General features: G+C 37.8%; 1 protein-coding gene across 1 annotated transcript; it reads left to right on the top strand.

Moving 5' to 3' along the window:
• The first annotated feature begins 137 nt into the window (after positions 1 to 137).
• On the top strand, positions 138 to 10,545 carry LOC110696739 (protein FAR1-RELATED SEQUENCE 5-like). The gene is made up of 9 exons (XM_021874091.1): positions 138 to 146; positions 524 to 578; positions 1,612 to 1,662; positions 1,776 to 1,896; positions 5,149 to 5,192; positions 6,630 to 6,801; positions 7,524 to 7,736; positions 8,085 to 8,689; positions 10,532 to 10,545. Exons 1-9 carry the CDS (start codon positions 138 to 140, stop codon positions 10,543 to 10,545), a joined length of 1,284 nt encoding a protein of 427 aa, XP_021729783.1.
• Positions 10,546 to 15,037: the final 4,492 nt, after the last annotated feature.

Raw genomic sequence — 15,037 nt, 5'->3', positions numbered from 1 at the left:
CACATTGACGCCGTTTTCTCTCTGTTAAAGCATTTTTCAAGCTTCCTAAACTCAGTCATCAGCTCGAATAATATGAATTTGCTACAAATTACACACTTTTCTTCAATAATTTGCTGAATTCGTTGTGCAATTTCTTAATGATAGAGGTAAGCATTATTAATTGGGTATAATTCGATTCTTAGGGTTTTTTTTTCATACAATAATTAGATTGTATAGATATAAATCTAATTTTGCTGCAAAATCGCAAAATATTATGTGAATTTATTGTTCTAACTATTTTTTGTGTGACTTTGGCTGTTTTTGATGAGTATTATGGAGATGTATTTTTTATGAAATGATTCATGAGTGAATTTTATCTGATTTTTGAGTAATTTTTAGCATTTTTTTTTTCTTTTTTGTTAATATTGGATGAAGTTGTGTGAATTTTCTGATATTTTGTGTATGAGTTTGTGCGAATTATGAAAATTATTGCAAACTAAATTTGATTTGAGATGCTGCTAGCAGCTCTGCTGTTGTTGTACAGGTTGTTGCGGTGACAAATGCTTGTGGGTTGATGTGTGCTGGTGTTGTGGTATGGTGTAGGTTTTGTTAGGGCTGGTGTTGTGGTATGGTGTAGGAATAAGTCAGAATTTTATCTCAATTTTATGTCCTTTGTGCATCAATTTCATTATTCGTCTTGAGATCTTCTTTTGAGATATGTGATAATACATTTTATAAGCTATAAATTATGTTTACATTGATGTTGTGTGATTGGTAATGCTACCAGGCGAAAGTGGACAGTTATTCCAAGAATTCTTTGGTTAAATATGAAATGCAGTGAGGACTTATAGTTGATTTAGTTGTGGTTTTTGAAGCATAATTATGTATCTGTCCTTAGTTGATGTATATGCAATTTGATGAATCTGTTAGTTTCATACCTGGTCTTTGTCTCTTGAAATCAGAAGCTGGGATTTGCATAATAGAACTGTAAATTAACAAAAGCTATTAGGTTCTGTAAAACTAGTTTACAGGTGCAGTACATAACAAATTAGATAAAAGAAAACAATCAGATGAACAGCTTGGCAGCACATAACAATATTCTAAGCTATAAAACTGATATTTGAGGTCTTTGAACAGCTTGGCTATTTGAATAACCAATAATGATCCGAAACCCCAAGTGATTATACATATACTTTATAGGTTATTTTATTAACTTTTCCGATAGTTTGGTTTACTTTTGAGTTATTTTTCTTTACTATGAATGTATTATATACACTAGCTTACTATCTGCATTATAAAAGAAAACAATCAGACTATAAAGTTGAATCAGGGTGATTTACTACCTCGTGTATGGTATAGTTTAAACTCTAGCTGCATTCTATTATTTGATAGTCTTATCCTCTTAAAGTAGATACAAATTTTATAAAAGTAAACTAATTGAATTCAAAAGTAAAAGCTCAATCAAATGCTAAATATAAAATCTCGAGTTTGTGCTAATTGGTGCTAAAGGATTTTGATGTGAAAGTTGAGGATGTGATCAATAGAGCTATGGATTTGGTTGGTGAATATGAAAAAGCTAAGTTTTAGATCTGGTGTTTCACTAGTTTTACTTTTGGTTTTTTTTTTTATCAGATCACTTTGTTGATCTTCGTGTTGTTGCTTATCGTGCTGCATTCTTGTCGGGTATCTTTTTTTGTCCGTCCTTGTTGCTGCACCTGAGTCAAGCTCAGTTGCTAATACTTGCAAGACTTGGCATCTGCCTGACTTTGGCTTCTATAAAATCAATACTAATGCAGCTATTTTCAATGATAATTTGATTGGCTTTGGAGGTATTGTGCATAACAGTGAGGGTGACATTATGGCTTCTACTTGTTGTTTGATGAAAGTTAATGTAGATTCTTATAGTAGTAGTCTAAAGTAAATAAAAAAGTATTTAAAGTGAATAAAAAAGAGTCTAAAGTAAACCTATTAGCTCAAGTGGTAGAGCACTATGCGGATGCATAGAGATGTAGGTTCGATTCCTACATAGGTTACCTCTAAAAGTAAATACAAAGCATTTTAAAGTAATTCAAAACATCTCAAATGTATATCGAAATAGCTAGCTAAAAAGTAAATCAAAAGTAAATTTTATTTACTTAAAAGTAAATAGTATTTACTCAAAAGTAAATAATATTAACTCAAAACTAAATAGTATTTACTTAAAAGTAAATTATATCTACTCACAACTATTCAGTCTAGGGTGCACATTGCTATAAAAAAAAAAAAAGCAGGGTATTAGTTTACGAACATGTTTATATCTTTAATCCTTAGATAAGTGACTTTGAGTTTCTAGTAATAAAAGTAGATACAAAATAAGTTAAAGTAAATAAAATATTTATTAAAGTAAATAGAAATGAAATTCACCTTCTCTACTTCTAAAATAAGGAAATTGCTATGAAGAAACCCACCAAAGGGGAATTATATTAATAGCTCATTAGCAGCAATGTTAAGATATGAGTCGGGATTAGGTTATTTCTAAAAGTAAATATAAAACACTCTAAAGTAATTCAAAATATCTCAAAAGTTGATCAAATAACTAAAAAGTTAATCAAATTAGCTCTAGAGTATACAACCAATTAATTGGCTTTTAATGATTAGTGAGTATGGAAACTTTATTATAGCACACTAACTCGGAGTCATTGACTTTAATATCCTTACTAGAGCAGTCAATTTATAAGAAAGAAGTATAGGTAGCTCAACGTAAAATACTCTAAAGTTATTCAAATTATATTAAAAGTAAATCAAATCAACTAAAAAGTAAAACAAATTAGCTCTAAAGTATATGAATATCTTAATACATTTTGTTGGTTTCTCAAGGTGTATACAGATGCGGGGATCATGGAAGTGGCCCAAGGGGTTTGGATTGTGATTGAATTTCATATCCTTACAAGATGAGCCAAGTTATATGAAAGAGGTATATAGAGATAAATGTAAATGCTTTCAAATCAAAAGTAAGTCAAATTAACTAAAATGTATATCAAATCCAAGACTGCTACCGCCACTTCAGCAGCAATTGCGGATGGTTTTGTTGCTGCTTCCTCCTTTGCTCCTGCCATTGCTTCAACTTATTCCAGTTCCTGCAGAAAAGTAGAGTGCAAGCATCGTTCAAAAGTAAATCAAATTAACTAAAATCTATATCAAATCAACTAAAAAGTAAATCAAATTAACTCTAAAGTATACAAACAATAAATTAGTTTGAAATGATTAATGAACCTTCAATACAAAGCCTAGTCTTTGAATTACACAAATAAACCTACGTGGGATTCGAACCCACATCTTTTGTGCAATTGCACAATGCTCTACCTTGTTGAGCTAGTAGGCTAATGAAAAGTAATAAAAAAAATTACTCAAAAGTAAATAAAAAAAATTTAGCTAGTATATCAAACATTTGTAATAGATTAATATTACTTAAAAGTAAATCAATAGATATCTAAAGTAAATAAACCAATCTATAAAGTATAAGACATGGATGCTAATGCAGTCATCTAAAACTCCCCCAATTTTAATTTGCTTAAATAGTTTGATGATCATGGTATGTACTCTGTAAGTAAGTAGCTCTTGATGGACATTTCACGCATAAGAGTAGTTGCTTTTTGGGTTTCTGATACACAAAGTCCAGCAAATGTTTTATTTGTCTTAAGAGGGGTAGACAAACTAATCATACAATCACTTTACAATTGCATCAAATTTCACACTCATAACCCATAGATCCTAATTCCAGGCTAATGAGATAACCCGGACCAGGAGGATAATGAATAATAGCTTTGCGAACGCAGCAGCCTCAAATATTAGCTTGATCTGAAAGATAATGATAGCACGGACACAATATAAAATAAGTTCCTTGGACATAAAGGAGCATAGTCGAGAGAATGATTTCCATTATTCGATAGTCCAACAAATGACCAACAAAAAATTACTCAGTAAGAACTAAGAAGTGATAGAAAAACTAAGAAGTAACATCAGACAAAGAAAAATCATACTTTTCAACTTCCAATTACATAGCCGTATACTCAATATATACCTGGTAAATAATTAGATGGCCCTAAGCATTTGCAAAAGTTAACAAGGATCAATTTGCCATAATGAATCACTTCAGCAAAACAAAAGTCTTCACTTCAACACCAAGCCCATATGCACGATAAAGCCTATACTACAAGCTACTTCTCCTAGGCCACCAATCTTCTAGAGCTTTTTAACATTCGTTTGCAGAAAACTTTCAGCAATTGAAATCGAAATAATCAAACAAAAAAACTATAATTTCAACAATCAAAATTGCAAATATGCAAACATTTCATTGCAAAATCCCTAAATTATCAATTATAAACCAAACAATTATGAAAACCCTGATTTCCAATCGAATCGCAAAAAACGCCTTGATTAAAAATAAAATTAAATTAAAGATAACAACAATAATTATAATCCAATTTCCACATTATAATATCAGAAAAACGTAAGTTAAAAAATTCGATTATTGTCAGTGGTAACAAATCCAAAAATATTCACATAAAAAAAGTCCTAATTCGAAACAAAACTCATAAAATACATCAAATTCAAACAAAAACTAAATCAACAAAACTCTAATTCGAAGAAATCAACCAAATAGCTTACTTTGCGATGAATATCCGAGATTAACAACTGGAGAAACTACGCACCGTCAAAGAAGAAATCGCAGAGGATTGGAGAAGAAATATCACAGAGTGCTGAGAGAGAAGCGTAGGATAAGAGAGAGAAAGTAAAAAGAAGAAATAGAAAAGAACTGAAAATTTACAGAAACGCCCTTAATGAAGCGGGCGAACTCTCATCCATTAGATTAAACAGAATCGACGGCCGAGATGAGTTCTTAGTTCTCATTATTCACCATGGCTCTCACGTGATTTCAATTATATATATATATATATATAGGGTCGGGATCCGGTGAGAACCACCCCTTATGTGAGGACACTCCTAATATATGATAACAAATCTAAGCCTTAGGATCAAACAATATCAACAGCTCTAATAAATCCAAACTTTTCATATCAAACATAACAAACGATAGCTGCTACTCAGAAAAACAAAGCAAAGAACTATGAGCTTCAATTTAAGTGAGATTCAAGAATTTCGAACATTATTCTGTTCGATTTTTGTCAGATTTCAGCAGCAACAAGAATCAACAAGCTTCATAGATTATACTGGTAAATAATCAACAAAAGTGTTAGTGTTTTCCGAATGTATTTTTCTTAATTTTTGCTAGTATTTTCGAATTTCATGGTTTGAATGTTGGATTTTCATTAAAATTATACGAATGAGTGATCTTAGCATCAAAATTTACAAAATATATAACTCGCAAATTTGAGTATTTCAAATTGTTAGTATTTTTCAATTGCATGTTAGTGTTTTTCAATTGCATGTTAATCTTAGTGTTTGAGGATTTGAAATTGTTCAGTTCAAATTATTTTCGTTAATTGCATGTTAATTGCATGATAATTTTCGATTTTTGAGGTTTGTTCTGTTCTCATTGAATTACATGTTTAATTGCATCAATCGCCAGTTATTGAATTGCATGATAATTTTTTATTTTTAAGGTTTGTTCTATTCTCATTTAATTGCATGTTTAATTGCATCAATTATTGATTTGATTGAATTTACTTCTTTGAAATTTTTTGAATTAAATCAATAATTTAGGTTTGATTAATTTGATAGAGATTGAAAATTTGCAATCAAATTTAAAATGAGCAAATGAATTGAAAATGAGCAAACCTAAATATTTGTAATAATATAAAAAAAAATATAATGAGCAAACATAATTAAAATGAGCAAACAAAAAAAAAAGAGCAAATGAGCAAAATAGGTTGGTAATGGTGGTGGTGGTGGTAGGGTGCAGGGGACATGGGCAGCGGCGGGGGAGTGAGAGTGAGACAGGTTGTGGTGGTGATAGTAGTGGTGGTAAGGTGCAGGGACAGGGGCACAAGAAGGAGAGAGAGTTTGGTGGTGGTGGTGATTGTACGGTGTAAGGAAGAGGGTGAGAAATGGCATTCAGCTCATTAACATAAGTTGCAGAAGCAGTGAAAGTGAAAGAGGTAGCTGTAGCTAATGAGCAAATATTTAGTTGCTCATTTGTAAAATGAGCAAATACTTAGTTGCTAATTTCACAAATGAGCATTGAATTATTTGCTCATTTGACAAATAAGCATTTAATTATTTGCTCATTTGACAAAAGATCAAAGAATTGTTTGTTTATTTAAAAAATGAGCATTGAGTTCCTTAGTGTGCTTGCCTGTGCACAAGCCGCACCCCCTTCTTCTTGGTTTGTTTCCTTCATACCAACCACACTCCCTTCTTCCACTTCCCTGCACAAATCTATCCCCCCTGCCCCTTCATCTTTCTGCCTGCAATTCTGATTTCAGAAATTGTTGTTGTTGTGTGTGTGTGTGTGTGTGTGAGTGAATGTAAGAGTGTATGTATAAGTGTGTGTGTTTGCTTCTGGCCGTGTACATTCTTATTTAAGAATCTGATTTCAGTTCTAATTATTGAGAGTCTGTGTGTAAGTATGTTTAAGGGGGTGCATATTCACTTGTTACTATTTTGTGGAATTATTAATGACTTGTTATTTCTATTATATTTAATGTCAGAAATGATGAGCAACAACGAACAACTTGGCAGTCATTCTAGTACCATCACAAATGTGCCAACTACTCCTACAATAGTAGTTTCTCCTAAAGTAGCACCTTTGCTCACTCCTGGAGGAACAAAAGAATGGCTTCCAATATGCCCCAATGAGTTGAAACCAGCTATAGAGATGAAGTTTAATAATCTTGAAGAGGGCCTTGAATTTTATAAAAGTCTACAACTAAAAGACAAAGAAGAAGCAAAGAGTTGAAATCACAATATATCTTATGCAGTAAGGAAGGATACAAAGAGAAAAGAAAGGCTACTGTTGAAAAATATTTAAATAACAAGGAAGGAGAAAGCAATGAAGAAAAAGCTTCAATCAAAAGGAAGAGACTTGTTACACGTGTTGGGTGTAAGGCACATATTGTCATAAAGCATTGTGTGATAACAAATTCATAGTGTCACAGTTTCATGAGGGACATACGCATGCACTTTATACACCTAGTTGCAATCTCTTCCAAAAAGAAGGAAGGAAAATGAACATATTGCACAAAAAAATAATTGTGAATAATTCTAAGGTAACACTTTTATAGTCTGTTATGTTTCATGAATAATCTATATGTTCTAATAAAAGTTGTTTGCTCATTTGACAAATGAGCAAATAATTATTTTCTCATTTGAAAATTGAGCATTATATTGTTTGTTCATTTGAAAAACAACCATTAAATTGTTTCCTCATTTTAAAAAGGAGCATTAAATTGTTGAGCATTGAATTATTTGTTCATTTGACAATCTGTTTTGTACTTTAAATAGGTGAATATTGGTCCCGTTACAACTTTTCGAATGATGAAGGAAATTGTTGGAGGTTATGATAACATTGATGCATCTTAGCATGATTTTAAAAAATTTCATAGAGATTTAAAGGCATACATTCAAGGAAGTGATGCTCAAATGTTTGTGGATAACTTTACCAACAAAAAGCTAATGTGGAGCGCTTTTTTCTTTGATTTTGAGATGGATGAAGATTATTGCCTTTATAGAGCATTGTGGGCAGATCCCCTTTGTAAAAAGAGTTATGCTCTATTTGGTGATATGGTATCCTTTGATACCACATACCAAACCAACAGGTAATACATAACAATCACAATTCATTTTTATGTTATAACCACGGCTTAACTTAATAACTTTATAAAATTGTTTGCTAATTTCAATGTGAAAAGTGAATATCGCCTTAAGTCTAATATTCTGTAATAAGAGTTTGTATGTGAGCATTGAATTGCATGTTCATTTAACAAATGAGCACTGAATTATTTGCTCATTTGACAAATAAGCAAAGAATTGTTTGCCTATTTCACAAATGAATGAGCATCGAGTTATTTGCTCATTTGACAAATGAGCAGTAAATTATTTGATCATATGTCAAATGAGCATTGAATTATTTGATCATTTAAAATTTAATCTGTATGTGTAAACAGATACAACATGATGTTTACTCCATTTACAAGGGTTGACCATCATAAGAGTTACATTACTTTTGCTGCTGGTTTCATAGCAAAGGAAGATATTGTGTCATTTGATTGGTTGTTCAGATCATTTCTCAAGGCAATGGGGGGGAATGAACCTAATTGTATGATCACGGATCAGGATCCAGCAATGAAAATAGCTGTTAAAAGTGTGTTTAACAAGACTGAACATCGGTTCTGTATGTGGCACATAATGAAAAAGTTACCAGATAAGGTGGAGAAATCAATCATGCAAGAAGAAACTGGTTTCCTAAAAAAAATATGTGCTTGCGTTTGGCATCTTGAAATTGAACCCGCTGAGTTTGAAGAAAGGTGGAACAAGGTGATGGTTGATTACCACTTGGAAGATCATGAGTGGTTAGGTTATATGTACAAGATAAGGGACAAGTGGATTCTGGCGTATTTCAGAGATGTGTTCCTTAGAGGAATAATGCGTACAACATCAAGATCTGAAAGCGAAAACAACTTTTTCTGCTCCTTTATCAATCCTCATGTGTCACTTGTTGAGTTTTACTTGAGATATGAAGCTGCAATTGATGCCCAGAGACACACTCAAGGTCAGAATTGTTTGGGGGTTTTTTTGATGTGTCCTGCGGGAGAGTTACAATTTCCTAGTATGCTCCTTCCTTCGCCTGTACCTGCACAAATAACGGAGACTCCTGATGGGGGGTGTGAGTTACGCCTCCGAAGATCAAGTTAGAATCTTCTTTAAAGAAGTATAAAGAACAATAAATACTTCTCGATTAGAGAGTGTTTTGCAATGGGTTTTGTGTTTGGTTGGTTGTTGGAATAGTTATCGATCCCCATAAATGAGTTCTGCCCCTACTATTTATAGTAGGGGAGAACTGCACCTCAATTAGGGTACAATGGACACGTGTCACAAAGGGATTGGGCCTTTGTTGACCGTTGCAAGCTTGACACGTGGCAAGCCTTTATAGGGCCACGTGTCTAGGGGTATTTTTTACCCTAAACATCTGCCCCTCATAGGTGTGACGTGGCATGGCCACGTGTCACCTGTGACAGGCGTCAGAAGTATGGGAGGTGACGGTTCGCCTACTTCCCTCCTTTTTTGAGTTTATTCAATTTTTAGGGCAGAAGGTGTCGATTCGCCTTCTGCCTCTCTCTTATAAATAGGAGACATCACCTCTCTCCTCCACACTTTACAAAATTTTCAAAAAAAATTTCTGAGAAAGCTCTGACACCTGCTGCTTAATTTCCTCAAGAATTTCGCATCCGGCGCTTGTAGATCAATCACATCCGGCTACCTATTGAGTATATTTTGCTCAGTTTCAACAAGGTATCGGCTGCCCTTTTCTCTTCAATTTTAACTTCTGATTTTAAGGATCTTGACTGACTTTCCCATCCGGGTTGCATGCCGCCTGGGGGGTCTTTAACCCATTTTCCAAGTATTGAATTCACTCCCTCAGCAGGCATAGCTCCGTCTGAGGGGTCTTCAACGCCGCCCCCTTTTTTTAAAAAAAAAAAAAAAAAACCATGCATTCAAAGTACCCCCACCCGGTGAAACACCGCCTGGGACCCTATTCATTGCTGTTTTGAAAACAGACTGAACCGATAAAATACCGGTTGGGATACCTTTCAATCTTTTTATTTTTTTTATTTTTTTTTATTTTTTTACAAGTGTTTTACATTACCCTCAGCCGGTTATGCACCGCCTGGGGTTTTCGAGAGCAACTTTGCTATCTTCTTCATAACCCCCCATCCGGTTTTACACCGCCTGGGGTATTGAGAGCAATTTTGCTATCTTTCTTCATAACCCCCCATCCGGTTTTACATCGCCTGGGGTATTTGAGAGCAATTTTGCTATCTTCTTCATAACCCCCATCCGGTTTTACACCGCCTAGGGTATTTGAGAGCAATTTTGCTATCTTCTTCATAACCCCCCATCCGGTTTTACACCGCCTGGGGTATTTGAGAGCAATTTTGCTATCTTCTTCATAACCCCCCATCCGGTTTTACACCGCTTGGGGTATTTGAGAGCAATTTTGCTATTTTGTTTCATAACACCCCATCCGGTGTCTTACCGCATGGGGTATTTCTGAACCCACCCACTGGATACCGTCTGGGGTATCTTGGAATGAACACACAAGTTGCTTAGTTGACTTCCTTCACAGACCCTCATCCGGTTGTAGACCGTCTGGGGTACTTCTGAACCCACCCACTGGATACCGTCTGGGGTATCATGGAGTGAACTTCACACATTGCCTAGTTAACTTTCTAAACAACCACGGGCGGCTAATTTGTATTCTTGTCTTTCAGCTTCAAACACATCCGGGTTATACCATTTGAGGCATCTTCAAGCAACTCCATCAAATATACTAAAGTTATAGCTTTCGTTATTGCTGTTCTTTTTTAAACTTCCCATTTCCCGGTTTGTGCAGTTTGTATAGATTAAATGGGGTCTTTCAAAACACACACGGTACAGCCTACGACTGCGGTCAGCCTGTCATTTGAGACGGTTGAGTCTAGGACTGGGGATGCCGTCTTGGGGTATTTCGATCACTCTTCATCTACCTCGAATTCGACCGTCTCTGTTCATGTGCAGGATAGAATGGCTCGGGCCAGATGGATGGCAACAGATCCCGATTACAAGTCTGACGACGCGACCGTCGACCCGACTGTACCCTTAAATGAAGACCAGGCTGAAGTGTCGTCTGATAGAACATCTCATGATGTACCGGGTACCCCCAGTACACCGGATGACGGCATCCTATATGATTCTGATTCAGCCGATGGGGAATCCGGCGAAGAGTCTGGCGAAGAGTCTTTAGAGGCAGCCGCTCCCATTAATGAGGAATCCTATAAATGGTCGGCTGCAGGCAACCCAACGGAGTTCAGTATGACTGCTAGAGATGTGGTCACTTTAACTGCCACATTCCCTGCTTTTTTGGAGAAGAAGCCGGTTGGAAAAGAATGAGAAATAGTTGTACCGCTTGTAGAGGCGACGGTTGTCTGGGAAGATGACCTTGAGCATGCCGATGACTATTTCGGCTGCTATGAGGCGGCATTCAAAGCCGGCCTCCGGTTCCCCATCCACCACTGTATTAAAGCCATCTTACGGGGGTATGATATGGGAGTTTAGCAGTTGACCCCCAACTCATGGGTCAACATTCTTAGATACATTGCCGCCTGCAAGATGCAGGAGGTCAAACCAAGCTGGGAAGCTTTTGCACACATGCATTATCTCAGCAGGGCGCCGGGTGGGTGGAATGCATGGTATACTCTAACCACGCACCCGGAATATATGATGACGTTGGACAAACCGTCCAAATGGAGTAGCTGGAAGAGCAAATTCTACGCCGTCTCTTCGCCATCTCCATAACTTAATCACCGGCTGCGTAGATACAATAAAAACCCAGCTCTACTTGGTAGGAAGTGCGCTCTCCCAAGAGTGCCAAGTGAGGCATGGGATCAGATCATGTAGAGGGGTCTCTTTAAGAAGACAACCCTCCGCCTGGATGATGGGAGCGAAATAATAGTTCCCCAATTTTGGGTGCCCCACCCGGACTGGTTCAAGGATGAGGCGTTTCTCTCCGCCTGTAACCTTAGCACCATGTTCCCTAGGATTAGGTTTTTATTATTCACCGGCCTTTGCCACCTGATATTGCCACTTTGTACTGCATTTTAACCATTCTTCTTTTGTTTCCGTAGAAGTAGCTATGGAGAAGCTACCCAAAGAGAAGACACCGGCTACCTCAGCCGTTCAGCTCCAGAAGAAGCAAATTGAGAAGAAAAAGTCGCAGCTGGCGGCTAAAGACGGCGGGGTAACATTTACTTCATCTACTTTACCAGTTTTAGCATTTGTATGCAATGTTGAGCTGGTTTTTGTATATTTTCAGGCTGGGAACAAAGTCGTTCCTCGCTCTTTGTCCAAGATGGTCAAGAGACCGGCGGGGGACATTCCTCTTCCAGCGGCAAAGGCACTAAAGATGCCGGTTCCTGCACCGTCTAAATCTTTTCCCAATCCGCCAACAGGAGGCAGGCCCACCACTGCAGGCAAGAGCCTTCGTGGAATAGTTCCCATCGCTAAAGTGGTGGATGAGGGTTTATAGGAGCCGGAGACTCCGGCTGGCCAGACTCAGACGGGTACTGGCTCAAACGCGGCAGGGGGTGATATTACCCCACAGTTCGATAAAGGTACGACTTTTGCCATTGATCCCCCCTGGCCGCTTGGGCCTATGTGAGTAAAGACCCAAGCTTGCCAATTCGGGAATTCTTCTGGCAGCCGTCAGAATATTGGCGCAGCGTATGCCCAACACCTGACAGATAAATCTCTCATTACAGATGCTACCTCCAGCCGGCCGAACTACCAACAGTACGCCAAAAGGATGATCCGGACCCTAACCTGGACCGAGAAAGAGGCTGTGTCGGTCAATATTGACCGCATCACTTCTCTCCTGTGAAGTAATTTCACCGGATGCATCGCCTTCTTGTAATTTCTTTGTTTTCCGCTTTAGTTGTTGTTACAAAATAATTCTAACATTCCTCTACCGGCTGGTATCACAGGTGATGCCGAGAGTTGATGGGCTTTAAGTCCCCTTGCGCAAGAAGCAAGAGGAGGTAAGGGATCCCCAGAGACGGGCATCTGAGCTCATTGATGTTTCCCAATACAATGCCATTAGATATGACATGGAAACTAAACGGAGAGAGTTGGAATAGGAGGAATTGCTGAAAGAGACTATTGCGACTGCTGAGGCGGAAAAAGCGAGGGCGGATGAGCTAGATCTGCAGGTTAAGAATCTCCAAGCCGATCTCAAGGCTTTGGAAGGAGCTGACAAGGAAAACACCGACCTTCTCTCTGAAAATAGCCGGCTTAAAAATGAACTTGCTTCTAGTCAGGCGGCTCACAAAGAAGAGCTTGACAAAGAACAACGCCGCCTGATTGCTGAGAATGAGACCGACAATGAGGAGCGCATGAAGCTCGCCTGGGGGCTCATACACCTGGACTATGACTATGAATTCTTCGACCTTAGGTACAAGTATGCCTCAAAGGTATATGATGCCAAGGTGCTTGGTCTGGACCCGCCTGCTTCCTTCGATGAGTGGGCTGGTTTGGTCGAAGAAGAATAGCAGGAGGGTGAGCAGCAGGCGCAGACTCAAGAGCTAGATCAGAAGCAAGTGCAGGAGCAGCAATGATAATAATTTTTTTTATCTTCTTTTGCAATTTTCCAATTTTTATTGCAAATTTCTTTTAAAAAGTATATATATGCTATACCCAACGTACCGGCTGATACAATAAAATGCCCCTGAAATGGCTTTGTTTACTCCAACGGTAAATAAGCAGTCGTTTCAAAGACAGCCGGATGGGTAACGATCTTTGACCTACAACATACCGGCTGATACAGTAAAATGCCCCTGAAAGGGCTGATTTTTTTACTCAAAACGGTAAACAAGCAGCCGTTTCAAAGACAGCCGGATGGGTACTATGATTTAAAGATCATTATAGACCGTCTCCATATCTTTTGGATAAAGACCGGTTGCTTTAAGCCCATATATATATATTTAAAAATCTGTTGTGTTTTTAACACAGGAGTTTTCAAATAAAGAGGAATAACATCCGTCCTTTTAAACAAATGTTCATCCGGAATACCTAACCGCCAGTAGTGCTTTGCTGCTAAAGCCGGTTGGTGTTTATACTAGGATTTTGATTTTGCCGCATGGACCACTTTTGGGTCTATGCCGGCCGAATCCCATATGCAATGGATCATTTCGAACGGCTGTTTACTTTCAATGATGTGTCAGTAAATACCGTCTGAGTTTACGATCGCCAGAGCAATGTACCACCCGGAAGGGAGCTGTTCTCTTTGGTGATTTCACCCGGATGGGTGTCACCGGATGACTGCTCTTTTTGGAGCAGTGGTTTAATAAATGTTCTTCCATCTATGTTTTTGCACTAGACGGGTACTAATACAATTAAATGAACAGAAATGATATACTTCACATTTCAATGCTAGTTACAAAAATTACAAATTCCTTAGAAGTAGTACTTTTTCAAGTTATCTACGTTCCAGGTGTGAGGTAGCTGCATTCCGTCTGGGGTTTCAGGCGGTAAATGCCATTTCTAACTTCTTCAAAAATCCGGTAGGGTTCTTCCCAATTTGGAGTTAACTTCCCTTGTTCGTTCGCCCTACCGGTTGCCTCAAGCTTACGTAGTACAAAATCTCCTACTTTAAGGGGTCTTTTGCGCACCCTTTTGTTGTAGGCTCTCGTCATTCTCAGACGGTAGATTTCATGACGTAAGGCGGCATTACCCCTTCTTTCAGGGAGAGAATCTAAAGCCAGACGCATGGCCTCCCAATTTGCTTCTTCATCATAAAGCATAATTCGAAGTGTTGGTTCATATAATTCAATAGGAAGGACAGCCTCTGTGCAGTATGCCATGAGAAATGGGGTTTCACCGGTTGACCCCTTCTCTGTCGTTCTGATTGACCAAAGAACATGAGTCAACTCTTCTGCCCAAAGGCCGCTTGCTTTTTCGATCTTTTTCTTTATTCCGCCTGAAATGAGCTTGTTAAAAGCTTCCACCTGACCGTTTGCTTGAGGACGGCCTACGGATGCAAAATAATGCAAAATTCCTTGGTCTTGCAACCAAGTTTTGAGGACAGGCGTTTCGAACTGCGGACCATTATCAAAGACCATTAACATAGGAACACCGAACCGGGTGATGACATTCTTCCAGATGAAGGAGATGACATCCTTAGTTTTGATGCCCTTTACCGCCTCTGCCTCAACCCACTTTGTGAAGTAATCAACAGCCACCAAAATGTATTTACGGCCGCCTGAGGCTGGCGTATATGGTCCCAAAATATCCATGCCCCATTTGGCAAACAAGATAGGGCTAAAGATAGCCGTTAAATCAGTAGGCGGCTGACGGATAAGCCGGCCAA

Source organism: Chenopodium quinoa, unplaced genomic scaffold, assembly GCF_001683475.1.
Source record: "Chenopodium quinoa cultivar QQ74 unplaced genomic scaffold, ASM168347v1, whole genome shotgun sequence".
Lineage (NCBI taxonomy): Eukaryota > Viridiplantae > Streptophyta > Magnoliopsida > Caryophyllales > Amaranthaceae > Chenopodium > Chenopodium quinoa.
Note: the sequence above shows the minus strand (reverse complement) of the source record. Positions and strands in the feature narration are given on the sequence as shown.

Excerpts from the sequence above, each read along its gene's own strand:
- LOC110696739 (XM_021874091.1), top strand. Across the intron at positions 1,663-1,775 it reads TCGTGCTGCATTCTTGTCGG|CTATTTTCAATGATAATTTG; the intron begins GTATCTTTTTTT and ends ATACTAATGCAG. Across the intron at positions 6,802-7,523 it reads AAACCAGCTATAGAGATGAA|AGATTTAAAGGCATACATTC; the intron begins GTTTAATAATCT and ends AAAATTTCATAG.